The 23,592-nt window shown below is 37.3% G+C and overlaps 1 protein-coding gene and 1 long non-coding RNA gene across 12 annotated transcripts in view; one reads left to right on the forward strand and one right to left on the reverse strand.

The window, feature by feature from the left end:
• Positions 1-23,592, forward strand: part of vegfba (vascular endothelial growth factor Ba) — a 64,887-nt gene that overhangs the window by 18,349 nt on the left and 22,946 nt on the right. For 4 of the 11 annotated variants that reach the window (XR_015507095.1, XR_015507094.1, XM_087281217.1 and 1 more), the window contains exons 2-4: positions 2,840-2,882; positions 9,834-10,030; positions 14,755-14,828. Coding sequence is in view for 2 of the 11 variants with exons in the window: in XM_087281217.1 (XP_087137343.1) it covers positions 2,840-2,882; positions 9,834-10,030; positions 14,755-14,828 (314 nt within the window). In the remaining 9 variants the exon portion in view is untranslated. Of the gene's footprint in view, positions 1-2,839; positions 2,883-9,833; positions 10,031-14,754; positions 16,754-17,796; positions 19,325-23,592 lie in introns of those variants that run through there. The other 7 variants (XR_015507098.1, XR_015507096.1, XR_015507099.1 and 4 more) reach the window with 7 other exon arrangements.
• Positions 11,534-23,592, reverse strand: part of LOC147840767 (uncharacterized) — a 25,736-nt gene continuing 13,677 nt past the window's right edge. Inside the window, exons 2-3 of the long non-coding RNA XR_015507174.1 lie at positions 12,992-14,642; positions 11,534-12,790 (exon numbers count right to left, since the gene is read on the reverse strand). This is a non-coding gene — a long non-coding RNA (uncharacterized LOC147840767). The remainder of the gene's footprint in view (positions 12,791-12,991; positions 14,643-23,592) is intronic.

A 23,592-nucleotide genomic window follows, 5' to 3' on the forward strand; every position in this document is an offset into this window, starting at 1 on the left:
TATAAAAGCAACACTTCACGCTTGTTTTGCCAACACAACGTGGCGTCTCTGTCCTGAAAACACGGTGATAGTAATGAATATTAATGAAGTTGCACAATAGAGCGCGCTGATTGGTTTGAACCAAGCCTTACTCATGCATTAATGCATCACACTGTAAGACGTAATAAGACTCACTCAGGCACAGACGTCCAGTCTGCACGCTGGAATACACGCTATTATCTCATGACCGTGACGCAGCTTCAAAAATTCGTTTCAAACCGGAAGTACGAATTTGCTTGAAATAACGCAAAAACAACCAATTTACACTTTTTAGTGAAATATAGGTGTCCTAATAGTGTTTTTAGCAGTGTGGGACACATATACGACTGTCAACAGCTCACAAAATGTGTTTTGGTGTTTCGTGACCCTTTAAGATTGAGCAACACACTCGACGCCAAACACTACTCAACAGTCTCCCAACATATTCATTGAAACATTCAGTCATATTAAAGCTAATGTTTAAGTGCTTTAAACACTTATAAATGATAATTTTCCACCCGGGAGAAACGTGCGACTTACCCACAGCAATGCTTCATTAACTCTGCTGTGGGCGGTCTCTACTCCACGCACATATTACACCACACACACTGTAGAGGGCGCTGTCCCTTTTTAGGCATTAATTTAACACACTTCTTTGCTCGGTTACACAAGCCAGTGGCGACAGCGGCAAGGTACAAACGTCACCAATTGACGAAAGTGAAGAATGAGAAACTAAACTCAGTTGAGCAAGACCATTTCTCCTATGGCCAAATGCCTTGTGCAGAGCTGCAGTCTAGGCACCAGAGGCTGGAGAATGCTGGCCGTCCATCGTGGAGAAGCTTCAGGTGGGAGTGATCACCGGCTTGCCCTTTAGGATCAATGCGAAGACTCGTCTGTCACTGGGGTCTTACAGTAATCAATCTCATGCTCTCCATTCCTCCATGACCACCACAGCAGCTGCTCAGGATATGGCCTGGTCCAGGATTATGGAAACATCTGGAATAATAAAAACAGACTAACATAAGCGCCGATGCCATTCAAATTATTATGTCTTTTGGGAAGTGTTCCTGCCTCCGGTTCCCTCAAATAATGCAGACTTACAATCCTTTAGATGATTTGGATTTCAAAAGTTTACAGATTACTATGGTATAAATACAGTGCGATTGGAGTGACACTGACAACAGAAGGTTTGGATCCACATGCAGGTTTAATCAAAGTCAGGCAAGCGATGGTCAACACAGGTACAAACAGGCATTTGGAGACAATCCGGAAACACAGTCGAGTACAGGCAAATGGTCAGAAAGGCAGGCGGCAGGCAAAGACAATGAGGCAAACAGACGGTACACGGGATAACAAGACTGGGAAACGCGTAGTAATGCTACTGAGAAAGATAACAAGACTCGGCAAACTGGAAAGGTAACTGAGTGGTTTAAGTATGGTGTGTTATCAGTCTTTGACAAGGTTCAGCTGGTGAGTTTAATCAAGCGAGATGAATGAGCAGGCGTGCGTGTCTGGAAGAAGTGCATGTATGAATATGTAGTCCTGGGAAATGCGGAAGTGAAGTTCATGATATAGTGGAAACCAGCGATCTCCGGAGAGCGATCGCTGGTTATCGTAACAGCTACAAAATACAAAAGAGAGAGATCGACTTAGAATTTCACTCACCAGTTTTAAAATGATTTGATCAGCTGTAGTTTATTTAATTTATGTAATATAATATATACATATATACATATATACATATAGATAGATAGATAGATAGATAGATAGATAGATAGATAGATAGATAGATAGATAGATAGATAGATAGATAGATAGATATATAATCTATGCTCCTTTAGGACTTATTTTGCGGTCTCTGTTGCCTTCCCTGTTGCTCTGCTCAGTCTGACAGCCTGATAGCCGCTGGCAAATCTCCGAAATTATAAATATTTAAAATAGGCACTTTATCCTCATAAATAAACTGCATATTTGAAATCTAAACAATGACATTCTTGCCCAAAAAAGCCTCAAAAATACATTATGGTGTCCAACAGCTGCAATATTTGTCACTGTAGTGAGTATTTGATCTGTTGTTACGCTATGTGGGCGGAGTAATACATAAGGGTGAGGAGGCCGTAAGAGTGCTGTTATTACAAAATATTGCACAGCTATCAGCCAATTAGATTCGAGAACCAAACAGAACTATTGTGTATGTATCTATTTATATATATTTTACTTGATTTTCCACTCAATTAAAAACCTTTCTGTCCCCTTGTGTTGATATGTATACTGTATGTACACTGAGCTCCTGTCAATAAATTCCTTGTATGTTTGCACACACTTAATGAATAAATCTCAATCTTATTGTGATGTTTCATACAATTGTTTATTGCTTTAATATCATCGTCTCAGAATAAACAATTATTTTCACAGCATGTCTGAATATGCCTCCTATGTCAGTGTGAGATCACCTATAATGCGATTGTCACACACGCTTAGAAAAGCTCCCAACGCAGCGAGCATTCAGGCTTGGAGCAGGGAAGTTATGTACGTGTGTGTTGTTTGCGTTGCAGTGCAAAGTCTGCTTTCTCCCTTAGCGGTGACCTTGTTTGAGCGCTCGTACCCCACTCTAGGAAGGTCATGTTTGTGTGAATGTGTGCTAACGTCCACCTTTATGCTGCTCTGGCACAAACAAACACTAGAAAAAGCAGTATAGTTTCTGTCTTCAGCTGTAAACATGCTGGAATCAGCTTTTAAATTCTCTATATAATGTAAGCAGGTTTGTCATTGTCCCTGCTGAATGTTGTGTCTGATACATTGTCTGTGTCCTTTCCTCTAGTCAGACCACTGGATGCCAACACAGAGCCACAAATCTGGAGAAGGTACTGAGTTTGCTGTCTTTGTTATCTTATTATATTGGTGTTGTGAGGGTTTATAATGCAGTATGTAATAAAATGGAGTGTATAATAAAATTGATTGTTCTGCTGTTGATGCTCTTTGCCATGCATAACATGCCAGTTACACTGAAGTGTAAGTGCTTGGGGTCACTAATGTCTTTTTAATAAAACCTGTTTTTGGTGAACACACACATACACATATATATATATATATATATATATATATATATATATATATATATATATATATATATATATATATATATATATATATATATATATATATAGTGGTGTGAAAAAGTATTTGCCCCCTCACTGATTTTTTTTTCCATGTTTGTCACACTTTAATATTTCACATTATCATACAAACTTAAACATTACTCAAGATAACACCTAAATTGCTTTTTTTATTATTATTATTATTATTATTATTATTATTATTATTATTATTATTATTATTATTAATAAAGACTTTTATTATTAAGGGGAAAAAATTACATAGCCTTGTATGAAAAAGTGTTTAAAAATTTTGGTTTATCAAAATAAATAAATAGTACATGCCTGCAAAAGTGAAGTAGACCAAAAGATCCTCAAAAGCAAGAAATCATGCTGAGATCTAAAGATGCATTTTTGGAGATTGCAAATTATGTAGCCAGAAGTACATATGGCTTCATTTCATTTTTAAAACGAACGCCACGGGCGGTATGATGTAGTTCCTTTTCATGCTAACGAGCTGACCACTTACCTATGTATGGACGGCTTTCCCGCTGTTACAAGTTTGTCCCGTTAGCTTGCCACATACTTCGGTGGACTTGAGTCGCAGAGAGTAGACCTGGAGAGAATGAGTCTGGTAAAGAATGGTTCCAGTAAGCAGGTAAGATAAAAACAGAATCCAAAAAATAAAAGAAACAAGTAAATAGCATGGTGAGAATGTGGTAAAATCTATAAACATGGTAAAAATCAGATGACAGCTTTTCTTTTTCTGGATTACTTTTGAAAATTGTTAGTTGGGTTTAGGGAAGTGGGTGGGCGAGTAAATCAATACAATGGGTTGGGTTTAGGGAAGGAGGAGGGTGGGTCAGTCGATTGGTCAGTCATTCAGTCAGACGACTTCGGCCTCTGGTGGGTTTACGTGAGAACAGCAGGTGCAAATGGCATTCACGAGAGAAATTTGAGATCTTAAAAGCATACACACCGGCGTCTGGTGGATTTGCTAAACTGGAAACTGCCAAAAAACTTAGCCCCTGGGGCATATTTGGCAGTCTCCAGAAATGTATATAGAAGAACGTTTTCAGAATGAACCTGGGTTGGAAATGCCAGTCTGGAAAAGCTCATAAAGCCATTTCTAAAGTATTAAGACTGCAGCAAACCACAGTAAAAGCCATTTTCTATAAATTAATAAAGTGAAAAACTTTTCTATAAGTAGACCTCATCCAAGAGGTCACAAAAGACCCAACAACAACATCCAAAGCACTGATAGCCTCACTTGCCTCAATTAAGGTAAGTGTTCATGACTCCACCATAAGATGGTTTGCATGGCAGAGTTTCGAGACGAAAACCATTGCTGAGCAAAAAGAACTTAAAGGGTCGATTTTGTTGCCAGAAAACTCTTGATGATCCCCAAAACCTTGGGAAAAGTAATTTGTAGACCGATGAGATGCAAAGAAGATCATACTCACAGTAAAATGTGGCAGTAGTATTGTGATGGTCTGGGACTGTTTTGCTGCTTGGGACCTGGACGACTTGGGGTGATATATGGAACCATGAATTCTACTGTGTACCAAAATATCCTAAATCAAAATGTCCAGTCATCTGTTAGTGACCTCAAGCTGAAGCAGGACAACGATCCAAAGCAAACCAGCAAGTCCATTTCTGAATAGCTTAAGAGAAACAAAATAAACACTTTGGAGTGGCCTAGTCAAAGTCCTGATCTGAATTCAATTGTGATGCTGTTGCATGATCTTAAAAAGGCGGTTCATGCTTGAAAACTCTCCAATGTATTACAATTACAATTCTGTAAATATGAGTGGGCCAAAATTCCTCCACAGCACTGTAACAGACAAATTGCAAGTTATTGAAAATGCTTGATTGATTTGTTTTATTTCTATTTTTTTGCTGCTAATGTTAATGGTAGCTCAACCAGCTAATAGGGTTATGGGTCACGCACTTTTCCACACAGGGCTATGTAGTTTTGTATTTAGGTTTCCCCTTATAATATAAACCTTCATTTCAAAACTGCATGATGTGGTATCTCTGACTAACTTTGATGATCTGAAAAATTAAACTGTGACAAACATGCCAAAAAAAAGAGAAATAAGTAAGGGGCAAACAGTTTCTTTTTACTTTTAGTTTCTTAAAGTACTAATACATTGATGTTTAATATTTAGATGAATTTTCTATGTTAAATAAGTGCAGATTACAGTCTATAAACAGCTAATTAAAATTATCAAATTTAAATCTTACAGTTCGTAAAAAATAAAATATTGTGAACTTATAATGCACTTACATTCTGAGTCTATTCTGCAAGGCTTTTAACCAGGAAAATGTTAAAAAATACATGATATTTTGAAAGCACAGCCACAAGATGTTAACATCAAGTGCTAGTGTAAGAGAATCGCTTGTAATTATCGTAATGCTCTGTGCACACAGATACCAGGAAAGGACTGAGAAAAAATTAACAGAATGCATCTGCATACTGTAGAATGAATATAGAGTCAATAATTGACTTCCTTGGAACAATATATATGTGTGCATATAATATATAAAATCTATATATGAAGAGTTCAGATGCAAAAACCTGTAAGTAATGTAATGTAATGTGTATTTATATAGCGCATTTATTGTGTATGGCCATACACCCAAAGCGCTTCACAATCATGAGGGGGGTCTCTCCACACCACCACCAGTGTGCAGCATCCACTTGGATGATGCGACTGCTGCCACAGGACAACGGCGCCAGTGCGCTCACCACACACCAGCTATTGGTGGAGTGGAGAGACAGTGATAGAGCCAATTCAGTGGACGGGGATAATTGGGAGGCCATGATCGTATGGGCCGATAGAGGGACTTTGGCCAGGACACCGGGGTTACACCCCTACTCTTTCACGAGAAGTGCCATGGGATTTTTAATGACCACAGAGAGTCAGGACCTCGGTTTAACGTCTCATCCGAAAGATGTCTTCTGAAATTTCATGCACCATTAATGAGCATTATTCTCAACCTCCTTTGTTTATGTTGAGTTATTTCACTTTGAAAACCATGAAAAGAACCTATTCTTTTCCATAATAGTGAAATTACTGAACCTAAACACCGAACCCTAATAGAAATGCTCATTTTAGAAGAAAATTTCAGATGGCATTTAGAGGTTTTGCATGTGAACTCTTCATATGTTAGTACAGATATGATGTTCTTTTCAATTATTACATGACTTCATTGAATTCTTGATTCTGATTGGTCAGCTGTGATATTTCAGAATATGTTATTTTAGTTATTACATGGCTGTCTAAAAAAACATGATTCAGTTTGTTCAGTCAGGGTATGAAATGTTAGAGATGAGGTACATCCAGGAGGTTGTTATCGTAAAATAAAGCCCGACAGGCTTATCGGCAGCCTGATGTGAAGCAGAGCACTGTTGTATAAGACCAAAGGGTTTTATTCTGTAAAAATAACTGTCCTGGATGTGCATTATCTCTATTATTACACGGCTACTCTGCACAAAATATAAAAATTAGACACAAAATATTGTTTTGAAGTGTAATAGTTTATTAATTATTAAATTAACCGCAAAACTGACAGAAACGACAACCGATGCCAAACAGTCAAAAATGGTTGCTTGATAGACAAGCAGATACATTTGAATCTGGATGTAAGTATATGGATTTCAATGCATTCATTGAAGGTCAAGATGTTTTGAAGTTTCCGGATGAGCCTGAGTTGTTTTAGCAGTTATCTCAGGATAACATACCTTGGAATATGACGACTGACCAATCAGGTTTAAGTACTCTAGACAGCCTTGTTATAATCTCAGATAACAAATGCTAAAACTAAAAACACAAGCTCATCTGGGTATTGGGTAATACCCTTGACCATCAGTGAATACATTCACATTCATATTTATATGCTTAACGCAGTTAAAGTATTTTTTCCATTATGTGGAAAGTAGCCTTGTAAAAAATGGAATAAAGTACATCCAGGCGGTTGTTTTTACAGAATAAAACCCTTCAGTCTTATACAGCAGCCTTCTACTTTAAGTTAGGCTGCCAATGAGCCTGTCAGCCTTTATTATGCGATCACAACCGCCTGGATGTACTTTATTACTTACATAACAGCCACAGAAACTAATAAAACAGGCTCATCTAGGCACTTCAAATCATATATGCTTATAGGTGCCATTTTATGACTGAATATTAATACAAGTAGGTTAGTATAGGCTGCATTCAGCCATTTTTCCTTCTTCAAGCTTTGTTTAGTTATAGAGTTAGAGAATTATTACAGGTCAGATCAATATTTTGTGCATAACGGTTTACTTTTGTGGCAAGTAATCGTGTAATAAGTGGGATAACATACATCTAGCCGGTTGTTTACACAGACTATAGCCTTTCAGAATTCAAGATTCCAGCGACAAGCAATTTGACCGTCTGCACAAAACGTGACCCGACACAAAAGAAACATTTAAAAACCAGCCATTCATAGCCACTGCTCTCCCAAGGAAATGGTAATGGTTGTAATCTAATAAGGCATAGGCCGGTATAAGATTCTGACGGTATGATAACCTTGAATAAAAATATCATGTTTTCACCATATTGTGATTACTGCTTTAAAATGTATTCTTTTTAAATGTCTGGGTATAAAACTAAAACTTTTTTCCCCTTTGGAATTAATATATTTTATTTTTTGAAAGACTTATAATAATTCAAAAGAATCATTGACTTCTGCTGTTTTCATTTGTTTCCAAAACTTAAAACTCTTTACTCTTTGGATATTTTTTTTTCTGCTGGAGATACTGTTATCCTAAAGAAAAAAAATGTAAATAAAAAAACTTACACATACCTTAGGAGTTATATTACAGAAAATTTTGGCGGTTTTAAAACCTTGACTTTTCCAAACCGCGGTATACCTTGAAAACGGTTATCATCCCATGCCTAAATATAATTAATATGTATTAAATCAATTTAACATTATTAAAAGTACACAGTCACTGACTTTCATTTTCAAACTGTTTGCTATTTTATTTTCAAGATCTGAGGTGAACTATCTGCTGCTGCTTTCAGTATATGGCAATAGATGTCACGTAAAATGGTATTCAAACTCACATTGGTAGCAATTAACACTGAATAAAGCACATAATCAGTACCTGAGGTGATGATTATCTTTGTAGTTTATGCTGTTGTCATGCCGCAATGTCATGGAAATAAAAACAGTTTCTAGAATAGACATGGTTTGAACAAAGATGAATGTCGCAGCGCTGCATCGCATGTAGTTAGGATATTAAACTATTATTATATGACAACATCGTTTTTGGGACTGAAAACGCATATTTTAAAAGTCATGAATGGCATGTCATCACCTCCCAACAGTGATGGGAAGTGAACAATTTACAAGGTGACAGTGTGAAATACTGGCCTTGCATACGTAATACAGCATTTTGGGAATTTTCATGAATGTGTAAATATGCCACGGATCATTTTGAAAATGTGAAACATTTTTTAAAACGCAAGGAAAAAGTTTTCTATTTTCAGTTACATCATTGTAAATGCGAGAACACCCAGCTAGATTTACATTATGCCTTACTTGCTGAAACTGCTTTCAGCTACTACGCCCCCTACTGCTGGAATCAGCTTCCAAAAATGATCAGATGTGCTCCAACATTAGGCACATTCAAATCAAGACTTAAAACCAACCCAAGCTCATTCTGAAAACATAGTCCTGCGGACATTTCTGGAGACAGCGGAATACGTCCCGGCAGGTACGTACGGCTGCGTTTCTTTTTTTAAAGCTAAGGGGCGGTGTGACGCCATTCCCTATCGCACTTGCCGGCTGGCAACTGCTTACCTCCTTGTGGAGGGCTTCCCCGCTGCAACCCGTTTGTCAACTCAGCTCACCGTGTACGTCGGCAGGCTCGAGATGCAGAGAGGAGTTGACCATGGCGATCGGTTTCGAGTCCGGGGAAGAGCGGTTCCAGAACTCAAGTAAGACAAAAACAGAATCCCAAAAATTAAGTGAACGAGTTTCGTAACAGGGTTAGAACGCGGTGATATCCGAAAACGCGGTAGAAAAAAAAATCAGGGCTTTTATTTTTTTGGACGGCCATTTGTAAACTGTCGCTCGGGTTTAGGGAAGCGAGCGGGCGGGCGAGTCGATCGGTAAAATTGGTTGGGTTCAGGGAAGGAGGAGGGCGGGTCGGTCGATTGCCCGGTCACGCAGTCAATCATCCGGTCAGTCGGACAGCGGCCTCTGGCGGGTTCACGCGAGAACAGCGCGGGCACGAACCGCACTCGCGAGAGGCCTTTGAGATGTGAAAAAGCGCTCAACAGCGGCCTCTCGCGGGTTTGCAAAAACAAAAACTGCAGCCGTACGTACCCGCCGGGACGTATTCCGCGGTCTCCAGAAACGTCCGTGGGACTACGTTTCCACAATGAGCCCGGGTTGCTTAAAACACAGACTTGACTCCGATAAATTGCACTATTAAGTCTTTTTTTGATTCTTTAAAACCTGTTTTAACAGATTTTTAAATGTCAATTTCATTTTTTCCTCTTCTTTTTAATGTAAAGCACTATTAATTACCATTGTGTATGATATGTGCTATTTAAATAAACTTGCCTTGCCTGACTTCACAATAAAGCAAATTACCTAATTCATGTCTTGTCCCATAGACTTCTATTAAAAGCTCAGTCATGCAGACACAGCAGTGATTCTCTTTCTCTGTGTGTCTCTCAGTGGTGAGGTGGCTGGATGTGTTTCAGAGAAGCGGATGTCACCCCAGAGAGACACTGGTGGAGGTTTGGCAGGAGTTTCCGTGGGAGACGAATCACCTCTTTCTGCCGTCGTGTGTAACACTGCGTCGCTGTGGAGGCTGCTGCTCTGATGAGGCCCTGGAGTGTGTGCCTTCACAAACACACACACTTGTCATGGAGGTAGACACTAATGCAGCGCACGCAGGTCACGCAGGTGTCCATTTATCACGTTAACTGAGGTCAGGGTTCATGAACGTTTGACATCAAGTGTCACAGTGCTTAAAAACACGATATATATTATGTTAATGTTTATAAGGCAGCAAACATCTGTTGGAGAATTAATTGTGCGTGAGGTGTGTGAGACAAAGACAAAGGTAAAATATGTTTGGTTAAATTGTTTAATTGATTAATTTATTAGTTTATGAGCAAAATGTAGTGGCTATAAAACAGTTACCATAATTTATGTAAGACGCCAACTAAAATGCAGTATTATGATTTATAAAACTGGCATATTTAGAGCAAAAATCACTTGATGACTATTATGAAGAATGCAGTGCAGCCCCAAAATAGTAATTATCCTTTTAAATCTTTATAATTGGACACTTGCAACCACTAGGTTTCATGTGTCAGCAAGTTTTAATCATTAAATCGTTTTAATACAATGTCGTTTACTTTTTTATATACAGGTCAGATCAAGAACATTGTTAGATTTTTACATCTAATTATTACATTTAATAATTGTTTTGATTTATATATCATTAAAATAAATGCCATTTGTTTTCATTTTCCTTCTCTTTAATACATTGGCTTTCATACACTCTTATATCTAAATACCTTTATGCCCCATTCACACGGGGCGTCAGCATCAACGCTTCCTATTCACTTTGAATTGGTGACCTCAGGCGTTGCCGAACTGCATTGTGGATCTGTCGGCGCCGCTTCAGAGGCATTGCTCGCTGCAGAAATTGGGACTAGCTCAACTTTTCAAGCGCAGACAAAAGCGTCAGCCAATCAGATCGCTGTATGCAAATACACCAGCTAGACAGTGGCCTATTGCTGACTGAATTTTATTGGCTGACGCTGCTGTGACGATCGATTCAGCCCCAACTTTAGACATGCCTTCAGTCAAGCGTTGACGCTGAAGCCCCGTGTGAATGGGGCGTTGGGGACCTTTTTAAAAGTTTGCGATGGTAAAAAGTTGCAATGAAGTATATTTGAATGGTCAAAAATACAGCAATATTGCTTGTTATGTTATTATTATTATAAATAATAATAATAATATTACTATTAAAAAATAATAATAATAGTAATAATAATAAAATAAATCACTTCTTTTTATATGTATTCTAAAATGTAAATAATACCTGAGATGAGAAATGTCTAGTTATCAGTGTCACATAATTCTTCAGAAATGTTAATAGTTGTTGTTACAATTAATTTTATTAAAAACTTTACGGCTTTTTATATATCAATTGAATTTTCCTTTGGCTTAGTGCCTTATTTATCAGGAGTCCCTACAACGGAAATGAGCCACCAATTATTTTAGCATATGTTTTTTGCGCAGCGGATACCCTTCCAGCCACAACCACAAATTTATATGTGTGGTTATATATATATATATATATATATATATATATATATATATATATATATATATATATATATATATATATATATATACATATATACAGTTAAAGTCTGAATTATTAGCTCCCCTTTAATTTTTTCCCAAATAATGTTTAACAGATTCAGCAAATTTTCACAGTATGTCTGATATTATTTTTTCTTCTAGAGAAAGTCTTATTGGCTTTATTTTGGTTTTATTTTCGGTTTTAATTTTTTTAAATACCATTTTAAGGTCAAAAATATCAGCCCCCTTAAGCTATTTTTTTCTACAGTCTTCAGAACAAACCATCTTTATACAATAACTTGCCTAATTACCCTAACCTGCCAAGTTAACCTAATTAACCTAGTTAAGCCTTCAAATGTCACTTTAAGCTGTATAGAAGTGTCTTGAAAATTTGCTTGTAAAATATTATTTACTGTCATCATGGCAAAGAGAAAATAAATCAGTTAATCATAAAACTATTATGTTTAGAAATGTGTTGAAAATATCTTCTCTCTGTTAAACAGAAATTGGGGGAAAAATAAACAGGGGGGCTAATAATTTACTGTCCCCTGACTGTTTAATGGTAATATATACAGTGCTATATATAGAGTACATATATCACTGACATTAAAGCACAGAACACTGGTTCCTGCAAGAATTAACCATTGGTTTTGATAATAGGGTTTTTGCAATTCAAGAGCAAAGTAAGATATGTATGTGGTAAATGTAATTGATGATACTTGGATATTTTGTTTGACATTGTAAATTCCACACACTCAGGCCATGTCCACACTAATAGGTTTTCGCTAAAAAAAAGAAAATCTCTGTTTGACCATGACCACACACACTAAGATGCCATTTTAAGCCAACCTTTCGACAATGCTCCCCAAAGTGGATGAATTTGAAAATTACAGTTTCATGTTTTAGTGTGAACTGTGAATATGGAGGTTTTTGAAAACAATGGTACGTTTTTTGTCATGTGATCCATTCAGCTAAATTGTTGGATGACATTGTACAATTGTTTTGGTTGCTCTCTGTGACAAGTTTTGAAACTCATTGTTAAAGGGAAGAAAGAGGTGGAAACCAGCAAACATTTAAACAACTTTAATAATAATGTAAAAACAATGATAAATACAAGCAGCACGGTTGCGCAGTGGGTAGCACAATCGCCTCACAACAATAAGGTCGCTGGTTCAAGCCCCGGCTGGGTCAGTTGGCATTTCTGTGTAGAGTTTGCATGCCCTCCCCGTGTTGGCATGGGTTTCCTCCGGGTGCTCTGGTTTCCCCCATGAGTCCAAAGACATGAGGTTCAGGTCAATTGGGTGGGTAAGCTAAATTGTCGGTAGTGTGTGTATGAGTGTGTATGGATGTATCCCAGTGATGGGTTGCAGCTGGAAGTGCATCCGCTGCGTAAAACATACGCTGGATTAGGTTAAGTGGTTCATTCCACTGTGGCGACCCAGATTAATAAAGAGACTAAGCTGAAAAGAAAATGAATAAATGAAAACAAATACACGGCAGCAGCCCCTCACTATCGCCTATACTGAGACCCTGTCCACATGAACACGGGTATTTTCAAAACAGTTTTGCTGTTGGTCTACACTAAAATGAAGTATCGGGTGACTGAAACCAAAACTTTCTAAAAAAAAAAAAACACTCCAGCCAGGGTGAAGATTTCCCGAAACTCCTGGTACCACGGGGCATTTGCTATTTACATGAAGGACTTTGTAATTAGAAAAACTGAACTCTTCATCATTGAGAAAACAGTTAAACAGATAATCTGCAGCGCGAGGATAAAGAACGAGCCTCCTCCATTTGGCCTCTTTCCTTCATTTTTACTTTACTCTTTACTTTACTCCTTTACTTTCGTGGACAAGGAAACGGAGGAAACTCACTCCACTGAAGACAACCACTAGCCTACAAATATTTAATTTAGTTTGTTAAGCACAAAAAGATGTTTCAAAACTTTTTCTAAATTCAGTTCTAATTTCCAGCAAACGAATAAATGAACAATAATAATGAAGTGTGATCAAACAACTGAGTTATATCCAAACACACGTCCTATTCTCATGCCCCATATGGTGATGCAGACGTCTCCAAAACCTGACAGGTGGACAAATCTAAGCTTGTTTTTATTAAAACAAATATAAATATGCATATATTAAATAATACTGCTAATAGCACTACCATTATACAAGTGCAAATTGCCATGAATAAACTGAGAAAAGCCCCTCTGAAATGAAGAAGGCATGAAGGTAGTGGTTTTTATATTTATTTAAAAAATGATATTTTTTGTAACATTTAATCGTTAAATTTGTTCATATGTAAAGATATTTGTGTATTGCTGTGCATCCTAGACCAGCTTTTAGTTAGTTAATGGCGTTGTATATTTCAGTTCTTCAAAATAGCAGCGCAACAACATGCATTAACACACCTCCTTTTTAGACCAGCACGCCCACGAGTCTTCAAAGTGGCGTAAATGGATTTGCTATTTAAACAACATGGCACAAAAGGGCTGCGCTGGTCTGAAAATAGCAACAAATTGCACCAAACACGTCTTGCACCTTATTGTGCCGGGTGTATAATAGGGCCCATTGTCTAACACTCCAAACATTCTTAAAATGCTTATTAGAAACATACATGAACGTCTGTTTTTGTTACAGAACGATTCGAATTGTAGATCAAATGTTTACAACATCATGTTTACCACAGAATGTATTTTACTCTTATTCTACAATGAAAATTATTTGTAAAAAAAAAAAAAAAAAAAGCAAATAAGTTGCGGGTGCTGCCCTCTTTCACATCTCATACAAAATTTCACACAATCCTTTCACACATACATGTACAATTTTACATGCACATCAAGGATACAGAATGCAATGCTCAAATTACTCACCTGCAGATCAGGTTGTTTAAAACTGCTCAAACACAAACATGTTTGATGATGCATTTGTCTAAAAATAACTATAATTGCAGTATTTGTGCCGATAATGCAGATTTTAGAGGGCAAAGTAACTCCATACAAACACACTGTGTAACATGCAAGATATCAAACCTGCTATCTGAGCTTAGACATGCTTGAAAAACGACACAGAGGACAAACAGCATGAGTTAGTCATACATATTCACCATGTGGAGATGAAGTCTCTAGTGTAATGCATCAGACTGGATCCTGGTCACGTACTGTATAGAGAGATCGAAAGATAAAAGATGAAGTCATTACTATGCGGAACAGGCTGTGTGTGTGTGTTTGTGTGTGGACAAAATCTGACTCCTGCTCTGTTAAACTCCACAGCTCATGAAGACCTCGTACATGAAGCATGAACTTGTGCAGCTGCCTTTCATTGAACACAACCAGTGTGAGTGCAGGTGAGATACACAGTCACACACACACAAACACAAACTGCGAATTAGTTAACCAATGAGCGTGCATAATGGCTTTTTGCATGTAAATGAACAATTCTGTGCACTAAAAGATTATGTTTTAAGTGCACAAAATGACATGTTGCACATGTATTAACAATTCTACTTACAAAAGATCATGTTTTCAGCATGCAAAATGGCTTTTTGCATGTACATTAACAATTCTGTGCACAAAAGATCATGTTTTGAGCACATAAAATTCCTTGTTGCACTCGTATTAACTCAGTTTTTTTGTTGAAAATTGTTTGTTTTGAAAAAAAACGAACACATATTGAGCAAGCAAAAATCAATTTTGCAATTAAAGTTTTATTTGTTTTTGGATTTGCACAGTTGCCCTGAAATGATTGGTTGGCTTGAAAACCAATAACAGTATTTCTTGCATTACGGACGACTTCTGATTAGGAATATAAGACAGAGTAGAATTATTACCACTTGTTAGACTTTCATAATTGACTATACTTAGACTTTTATAACTGACTATTAATTACAATGAGGGAAATACACATTGAACACGGCACCAGTTTTCTCAGAAAACTTATTTCTAAAGGTGCCGTTGACTTGAAACTTTCTCCAGATGTTGGAAACAATGAGATAAATATAGTTATGCAAAGAAAACAAATCTAATTAGCTTATAAATTTAGTTGTGTATACTAAAATGAAATGACTCAGGGAAAAATTATTGAACACATGAAGAAAGGGAGGTGTAAAAAAGCAGTAAAAGCCCAGACAGCAGCTGAAATCTCTCAGTAGCTCTTCAGCAACCCTCTTACCTTTATCATTGTAAATTATTATTAGCAGATTTAGTCCAACATCAACATTATCAGGAGGATAACGATAAAACCAGGCTGGACATTTCAGCAAGACAATGAAACAAAACACAGCCAAGAAACTCTCAAATGCTTTCAGAGAAAGAAAATCAGGCTGTAGAATGGCCCAGCCAATGACCTGACCTGAGTCCGATATAAAATACAAACTAAAGCTCAGATTTGATAGATTTACACACTGTTGAAGTCTGTGAAAAAACTCATACCTGAGCAATGCACGTGACTTCATGATCCAAATGAGAAGCATCTTTAAGCTGCCATGACCAAAAAAGCCTTTTATATAAAGTATTAAACATGTTTTAGTAGTTCAGTACTTTCTTCTTGTGTCATTTCATTGTTATTACACACAACTCATTTTTTAGACTGTTTTTGTTTTGTTTTATTTTGTATGTTTGTATTGTTTGTGTTTTTACCAAAACCTAGTTCATTTCCATGTTAAAAGCTCCTTTCAGAAATATTATTCCCAGGAAAAAACATGATGTGTTCAATACTTATTTTATCCGCTGTATATTGTATATTGTTATTGTTCTCAGTCTCAGAAATGGGATACAGTCACAAAATCTGATCGGGCCATCAACTTCTGCAAATGCAGTCAAAGCACACTCAAAACACGATCTATCGCACGCAGAATTGTGTCGCAAATATAATCCTATAGCCTATAAGCATATAAACAAACTGACCAAGCAAATAAACAAACCATACACAAACACTGGAAAACAGTGAAGCAACATCTAAAATTACATGGATCTGAAAAGAAAGTGAAAAAATTGCTGGTTATTAAAGAGAAGGGAGTTTCAGATATTTATTCATTTATTAATTTTCCTTCGGGTTAGTCCCTCATTTACCACAACGGAATGAACCGCCAACTATTCCGGCATATGTTTTACGCAGCGAATGCTCTTCAAGCACAACCCTGTACTGGGAAACAGCCATACACTGTCATTCACACACACATTTATACACTACAGCTAATTTAGTTCACCCAATTCGCCTATAGCGCATGTCTTTGGACTGTGGGGGAAACCGGAGCACCCGGAGGAAACCCACGTGAACACAGGGAGAACATGCAAACTCCACACAGAAAACTGCCCCAGACAGGACTCGAACCAGTGATCCTTCTTGCTGTGAGGCGAGAGTGCTAACCACTGAGCCTCAGATATTTCACATATAATGAAATATTTGAAATGTCATATTTCATATATTGAGCACTTCTTGTGTGTATTGCCCAATCTTGTTGAATCACTGAATGCCTCCTCAATTGTATGTCGCTTAAAAAAAAAGTGTCTGCTAAATGATTACACACTGTAAAAAAATGCAGGGTAGCACATAATTCATTCATGTTGACCCAACATAAATCGATCAAGTTAACTTAACACTTTTAACAAATTTACATGGATTGAACATAAAAAATTAAGTTGTCCCAAAATGAAATCTCAAGAATTGTGTGGTTTCAGCTCATTTTACTTAAGAAAAATGACTCAAAATATATATATATATATTTTGAGTGCATCTAAATGTAAATGTAATTATAATATCTTATTATATGACATAACAAAAGAAAAATAGCCCCCCCCCCAAAAAAAATATTTAAGATCTGAAGACACAGTAAAACAGTAAAACACAAATGAAAATGTGATTCAAAACACTGTTAATTGTTCTAATATAATAATAGTATAGTTAGTAATAATATTATAACTTTTAAGTGTTCTTTTGATAAAATTTTTGTAAATTTATTATAAGAAGTCTTAAAGAATACAATTCTTCTTTATTTTTCTAATGTCACATCATCCCTAAAATTATTAAAGTTTTATTTTTAAATTGCTTATAAAAAAAGTTACTTGACCACCAAACCATCTTAACAAAATAACTTGTGAAAAATAACATGATTCTAAAGATGTAATGATGATTTAATGATGCTAAATCTTAGCTTTGTTATCACAGGAGTTAAAACTGAAATCTGCATTCTAATATTATTTGACAGTATTACTGTAACTTTGATTAAACAAAGCAGCTTAGAGGCGGCACGGTGGCTCAGTGGTACGCAAGAAGGTTGCTAGTTTAGGCCAGATGGTGTTTCTGTGTGGAGCTAGCATGTTCTCCCCGTGCCCGCCTGGGTTACCTCCGAGTGCTCCGGTTTACCCCACAGTCCAATGACATGCGCTATAGGCGAATTGACCCTTTGCTAAGCCCCGCCCTCCTTAGTTACTGTTGCTACGCCTGTCAAGCTTTTGTGCCTGGCACATCTATTACAATGTGTATGCACCGGAGTCAGACATTCCCATGGATATAATTAGTAATTTTTGGCAATCAGGTGTGAAAAAAAAAAAAGAGAAAGCCAGACAAAAAAGGACTGCAGTTTGCATTACAGGGGTATATTCACCACATAATAGGCAACAGATTAGAAAATTATTTAATCAGAATTGAAGCTAAAGCCTAGCCGCCTCATACACTGACCATTCAACAGTTTAGTTCATGCACAGCAGGATGGGTAAAATATAAATGTAATCTAATAATAACTAATTAAACCATGATATTTTTTTTTTAGCCAAAAAGCCTGATAGATTAATTGTTGTGCAATGAAATATGGATAGTGGACAGCGCTTCTACATAATTCATTCACAGAAAGAGCAGTCAGAAAGGAGAAATTGATGGATTTGTGCCAAATATTAGCATCATTGACCCATTACAATGTACAGTACCTTTACTGTCAGTTTGTTTGTGTGCTTTTTATACAGTTTCTATTCTAATTTGCAGTTAAGTGGAATAAATAAATCAATTGAAATGCAAATCAAAGTATAAATAGCAGAAAGGAACAAATAGATTTACCCTACCAGCAAATATTAATCCGACACCAAATATAAAAGCAGACACTAACCTGCCATAACATCATCACCAATGACTAAATCTCTAACAGACCGACGAAAACATAAGTGAAATCTAGCTCTGGCATGGGCATGAGGGATACAAATTACTGAAAAAGAGCTGCAGGTGAAGGATATTGATTGCAAGTGTTCAGTTTGTCTCGGTTTTGTTCTGTTGTTATGTAATTTCAAATATCCGTAGCTTGAAACAGATGGAAATAAGATTGATATTAGTATGACTACTATGGGGAAGGCTTAAACGGAGCAGTGCTCATAATATTGAGCGAAAAAAGAAAAAGAAAAAGGCAGCTGGGAAACATAACCTGCTTTGTATTTTTGTAAGAAACAGTTTAGATCGTTTTAGGGTAAGAGGTGTTATTGCCGTCCATCACTGAATGTGTCAGGAATATCAAAAACAAAACCAACTTAACCCCGCTCTTTTAGACTTTTAGCTTTATTGACAGACCTCCTGCGCGTAGCTACGGTTGCTAATCCACGATTGGTGTGTGGCGGTTTTCGGATGTGGCTTAGCAAAGGGTCAATTGGATAAGCTAAATTGGCTATAGTGAATTAGTGTGTATGCGAATGCAAAAGTGTTTGGGTGTTTCCTAGTACTGGGTTGTAGCTGAAAGAGCATATGCTGAAAAGTTGGTGGTTCATTCCGCTGTGGTGACCACTGATAAATCAGAGACTAACCCGAAGGAAAATGAATGAATGAATGAACATCGCAGCCTTGTTGAAAATAATGAACTTTCATAAACAATAAAATTAAAAATTAAAAAATAATAATACAAATAATAATAAAAACTACTTTTGAACAGTTGTAAAACATCTAAAATATTACAGGACACACTCTTAAATAGGTAGTTCACCCGGAAATGAAAATTACCTCACCACTTACTCTGCCTCATCTGGTTTTATACTTTTAAGAGTCACAAAAAAACGATATTTTAAAAATCCATGATGGAACCAATTGACTTTTATCGTCAACAAGTACCATCCAGCATTCTTTAAAATAACTTCTTTTGTTATTTAACAAAACTTAAATAGGTTTTAAACAAGTAAAATGTGAGATAAGTGACATTTTTGGGTGAACTATGTCTTTAATCAATGTCAGGTTATTACGCATGATCTGTTTCCAACAGAATCTAAATTTAATAATAGTTTTTACCTTTGAAAACCACTCGAAAAGCAGCTTTTGTCACATTTTGACAACTTGTGGGAGGAATTTTGTCCCCAAAGAATGGTTAAGTAAATCCACCCACACACACACCCAATCCAAAGCCTATCTGAAATTCAGATCGCCCCCCCTCCCACACACACACATGCACTTCCACCCTGTTTGTCACATGGGAGATTGACCCTTTCTCCCTACGGAGTACTTCCCGTACCCGGTCTCACAAAGTTGTCACCCCTGAAACACTAATTCTGGCCCATCGCCGAGCTGTCAACATCAGCTCTTTATCAGGTCATTGTGAGGTTCTCCTCAAAAGCCCTTTCAGAGGTTGTGGGGTTGGGATTAAGGCCACGGGTGGAGCGGAGCGTTCGGTCTGAGCATTTACATGTGCTCCCCTTTCTATCCTCTCTTTGTAATACTGATCTGCCCCATACAAATCTCAACTCAACAGTTTTAACCAAGCTGAGTGACTTCAACCGTACAGGCAACCAGCCAGCCTTATTAGCTGTGTTTACACTCATTCCGACTGATTGCTCCGCTAATGCTCACATTATCATGCGATAACACATTTATCTCACTGATAATGGTTACACTTTCACACGCTGAAACCATTATCGTATATGCACAATAGAAGACTACATTAAGTAAGGCCATTCTGGTGTACAAAATCCTATGGAGAAGTCCCCAGGGTAACTACTAACTATATAGTCTTGGATGTTGTCTTGATGCTTTTCCTTAAAGGGGGAGTTCCCCCCTAAAAATGAATTTACTCACTATTATACTATTTACTCTCTCTCAATGAGTTTCTTTACTCAGTTATATACAGGGTTCATATGCTCATGGAAAACCTGGAAAAGTCATGGAATTTTGACATTGCATTTTCCAGGCCTGGAAAAGTTTTGGAAAAACAGAAAAACCCACAAGATTTTGGAAAAGTCATGTAATTACATTTACATTAGTCATTTAGCAGACGTTTTTGTCCAAAGCGACTTAAGCTGCGGTCAAACTAGAGCTTGTACTTGCAAATTTCTGTCGCACATCGCTGTGAAAAGGAGTGGTATTAAACCAACCCGGGCTCATTGTGGAAACGTAGCCCCGCGGACGTTTCTGCATGCCGCGATTTACGTCCCGGGAGGTACGTATTCCAGTGGTTTTTGTTTTCGCGGATCCGCGAGAGGCCACTGTGCGCGCTTTTTCGCGTCTCGGGCGCCTCTCGGGAGCGCGCGCCGTTCTCACGCGAAAAGCCGCCGGATCGGCCTCCTCCTTCCCTAAACCCGAGCGACGGTTCTCAAAAGCCGTCCAGAAAAAAAAGCAAAAGCCCTCGTCTTCGATTTCGACCGCGTTTTCGGATCCCGCCGCGTTCTCGCCCTTATTTTTCGGATTCCGTTTTTCGTCTTACCTGATTTCCGGAACAGCTGTTCCTCGGACTCGATCCCGGTCGTCGTCCCCGCGGCCGGCTCCTCCTCCTCCTCCTCAGGGGCCTCCGCTCCGCCGACGCAACGCTGTGAGCTAAGCGGACAAACTGGTTGCATCGGGAAAGCCCTCCACTCGGAGGCGAGCCGTCGGCCGGCGAGCGCGAAGAGGAGGGGCGGAGCGGCGCCACACCGCCCCGCAGCGTTCGATCGAAAAAAACTAAACGCGGCCTTGCGTACCTCCGGCCACGTAAATCGCGGTCTCCAGAAACGTCCGCGGGGCAACGTTTCCAGAATGAGCTTGGGTTGTATTAAACAATATGATTAGACGTTACTAAAAGTGAGCGATTGCTCCATATTTTAAACTTCTTATTTTAAATGATCTTCTATTGGTCTAACACAATCACCTGATGCGATTCCGCAGGTACGAATTCACCAAGCTTGAACTTTAATGCAGTGAAATGCGAAACTTGTCGCACGTGCTTGTGTTTCTGGTCTGCTGCATTCGCATGCCTTTAAATGGAAGTCTATGGAGCGAAAAGTTCAGTGTGATCGCGGCTTTACAATAGAAGTAGTTTTATCTACTATTACTATTCTAACACTCTATTAACATCATATAAAATTAGTTTGACAAATATCTGTATGAAAGGGAGGTTAGTTGTTTTTACTGCTTTTCTTGGCCAAAAGCATGCTCTCACATCATTAGAGCTGTGTAAGCACCATCTATTTTACATAAATATAAAAATAAATTGAAACTAAAGAGATTGTTGCGTGTTTTATGATATGCTGTAATAAATTTAAGCGTTCATTGTTTTTCTTATGATTTGCCACGTATATGTAGACATTACAAGAAACATTAGGTCATGAAAATTGACTTGAAAGTCCTGGAAAAGTCATAGAATTTTTGTAGTAAAAATGTGTATGAAAACCCTGTATATGAGTCATTTTGAAGAAAGCTGAAAACCTTTAACTATTGTCTTCCATACACTAAAAATATTTATTGGATTTGCTATTTTTTTAAGGTAACAGTTGCAAGCTATTTTACATGGGATTCATTTAAACAAACAAATTAAGTTGAACATTACTAAATTTTATTTTTTGTTTAAATTCAGCCTTAAAGCTTAAAGAAATTCAATGAATCCATTTTTTTAAGTGTGGTGAGAAAAAACAAATACTATGGATGGCAATGGTTACAGGTTTTCATTATTTTTTAAAATACCTTTTATCGAAAATAAATATATAAAATAAACAAATAAATATAAAGAAAATAAACTCATAAAGATCTTAAACAAGTAAATGGTTAATGATTTTTGCCGGAACTATCCCTTTATGTGTGTTTTAGGAGGTTCTCAATCACGATCCTGCTTAGTTTGCATGTCTCTTTGTTTAACACTGATTTAATAACCAGCTCATTACATGAACACTCAATGAAGCAACTGTGTTGAGATCGACTTGTTCCCTACATAGTGTTCACTGCTCTCTACCCTCTACAAATGGGAAATCAGCCGAACTTGGAAGTGTACTTCAACTGTTTGCAGTATTTGTATTATTAAAGTATTGTGAAGAGTCATTTAACCGTAATCATGTGATTAGCATAGACATCACATTGTGCATGTCACTCTCTGAATTGAACATGTTCAATCTGCTATCATGGCAGAGTATCCTGTGATGTCCAATTCGCAGGGCACTTGCAGTCAAATTAAACAAACCACTGAAGCGGTAAGAGAAACGTATGAAATATGCATTGCAATGGGGCCGTGAGGACCAGGATTGAGAACTGCTGGCTTATTGCAAAAACTATTCCAGTTAAATCTTTTTGTTGTCATGTTTTGGAAATTATTAGAAATTTGTGATCTTATGGTTAATCTTATTACAGTGTTTATTTGGTTGAAAAAAAAGTGTTCTTTGAGCTTTGTAAGATTACAGTAGAAACGCAGAAATCACATGGAATGGTTTGACAGTGTTTTTGTTTCCTTCACTTCACTTTCAATGTCTCGGGATTGAGAAAGGTTTTTTCACCCAAAAAAAGGAAAAAAACTGTATAAAAGGACTTAAAAATTGATACTTGCTGATTACCTAATAAATTCAAATGTACCCCTCTTTTACATTACAGCAACGTAACTAACCAAACCAAATTGGCTCAACTGTCAGCACTTAGAATTTCTAATATTCTTGCTTTGTACATCCGTTCAGGGTAGAAATCGTTCCAGCTCTTTATTTAGTATTGCAGGATGAGTTGAGTTCTGTATCCAAGTTACGTTTAATACGTCGGGTTCTGAGTTGATTTAAAATGCTAACATATATAATCTCTCTGCATAGTAAACTAAATTCTTGCTGTCCTACATTTTTTAAATGAATCAAATAAACTTTTCAACTTACATCAATCAAACTGACTAAAAATATTAAGGTAAACTTTGGATAACTTTTTAATGCAAG

This window comes from Danio rerio, chromosome 14 (genome assembly GCF_052040795.2).
Source record: "Danio rerio strain M-AB ecotype USA chromosome 14, GRCz13ab, whole genome shotgun sequence".
NCBI classification, from domain to species: Eukaryota; Metazoa; Chordata; class Actinopteri; order Cypriniformes; family Danionidae; genus Danio; species Danio rerio.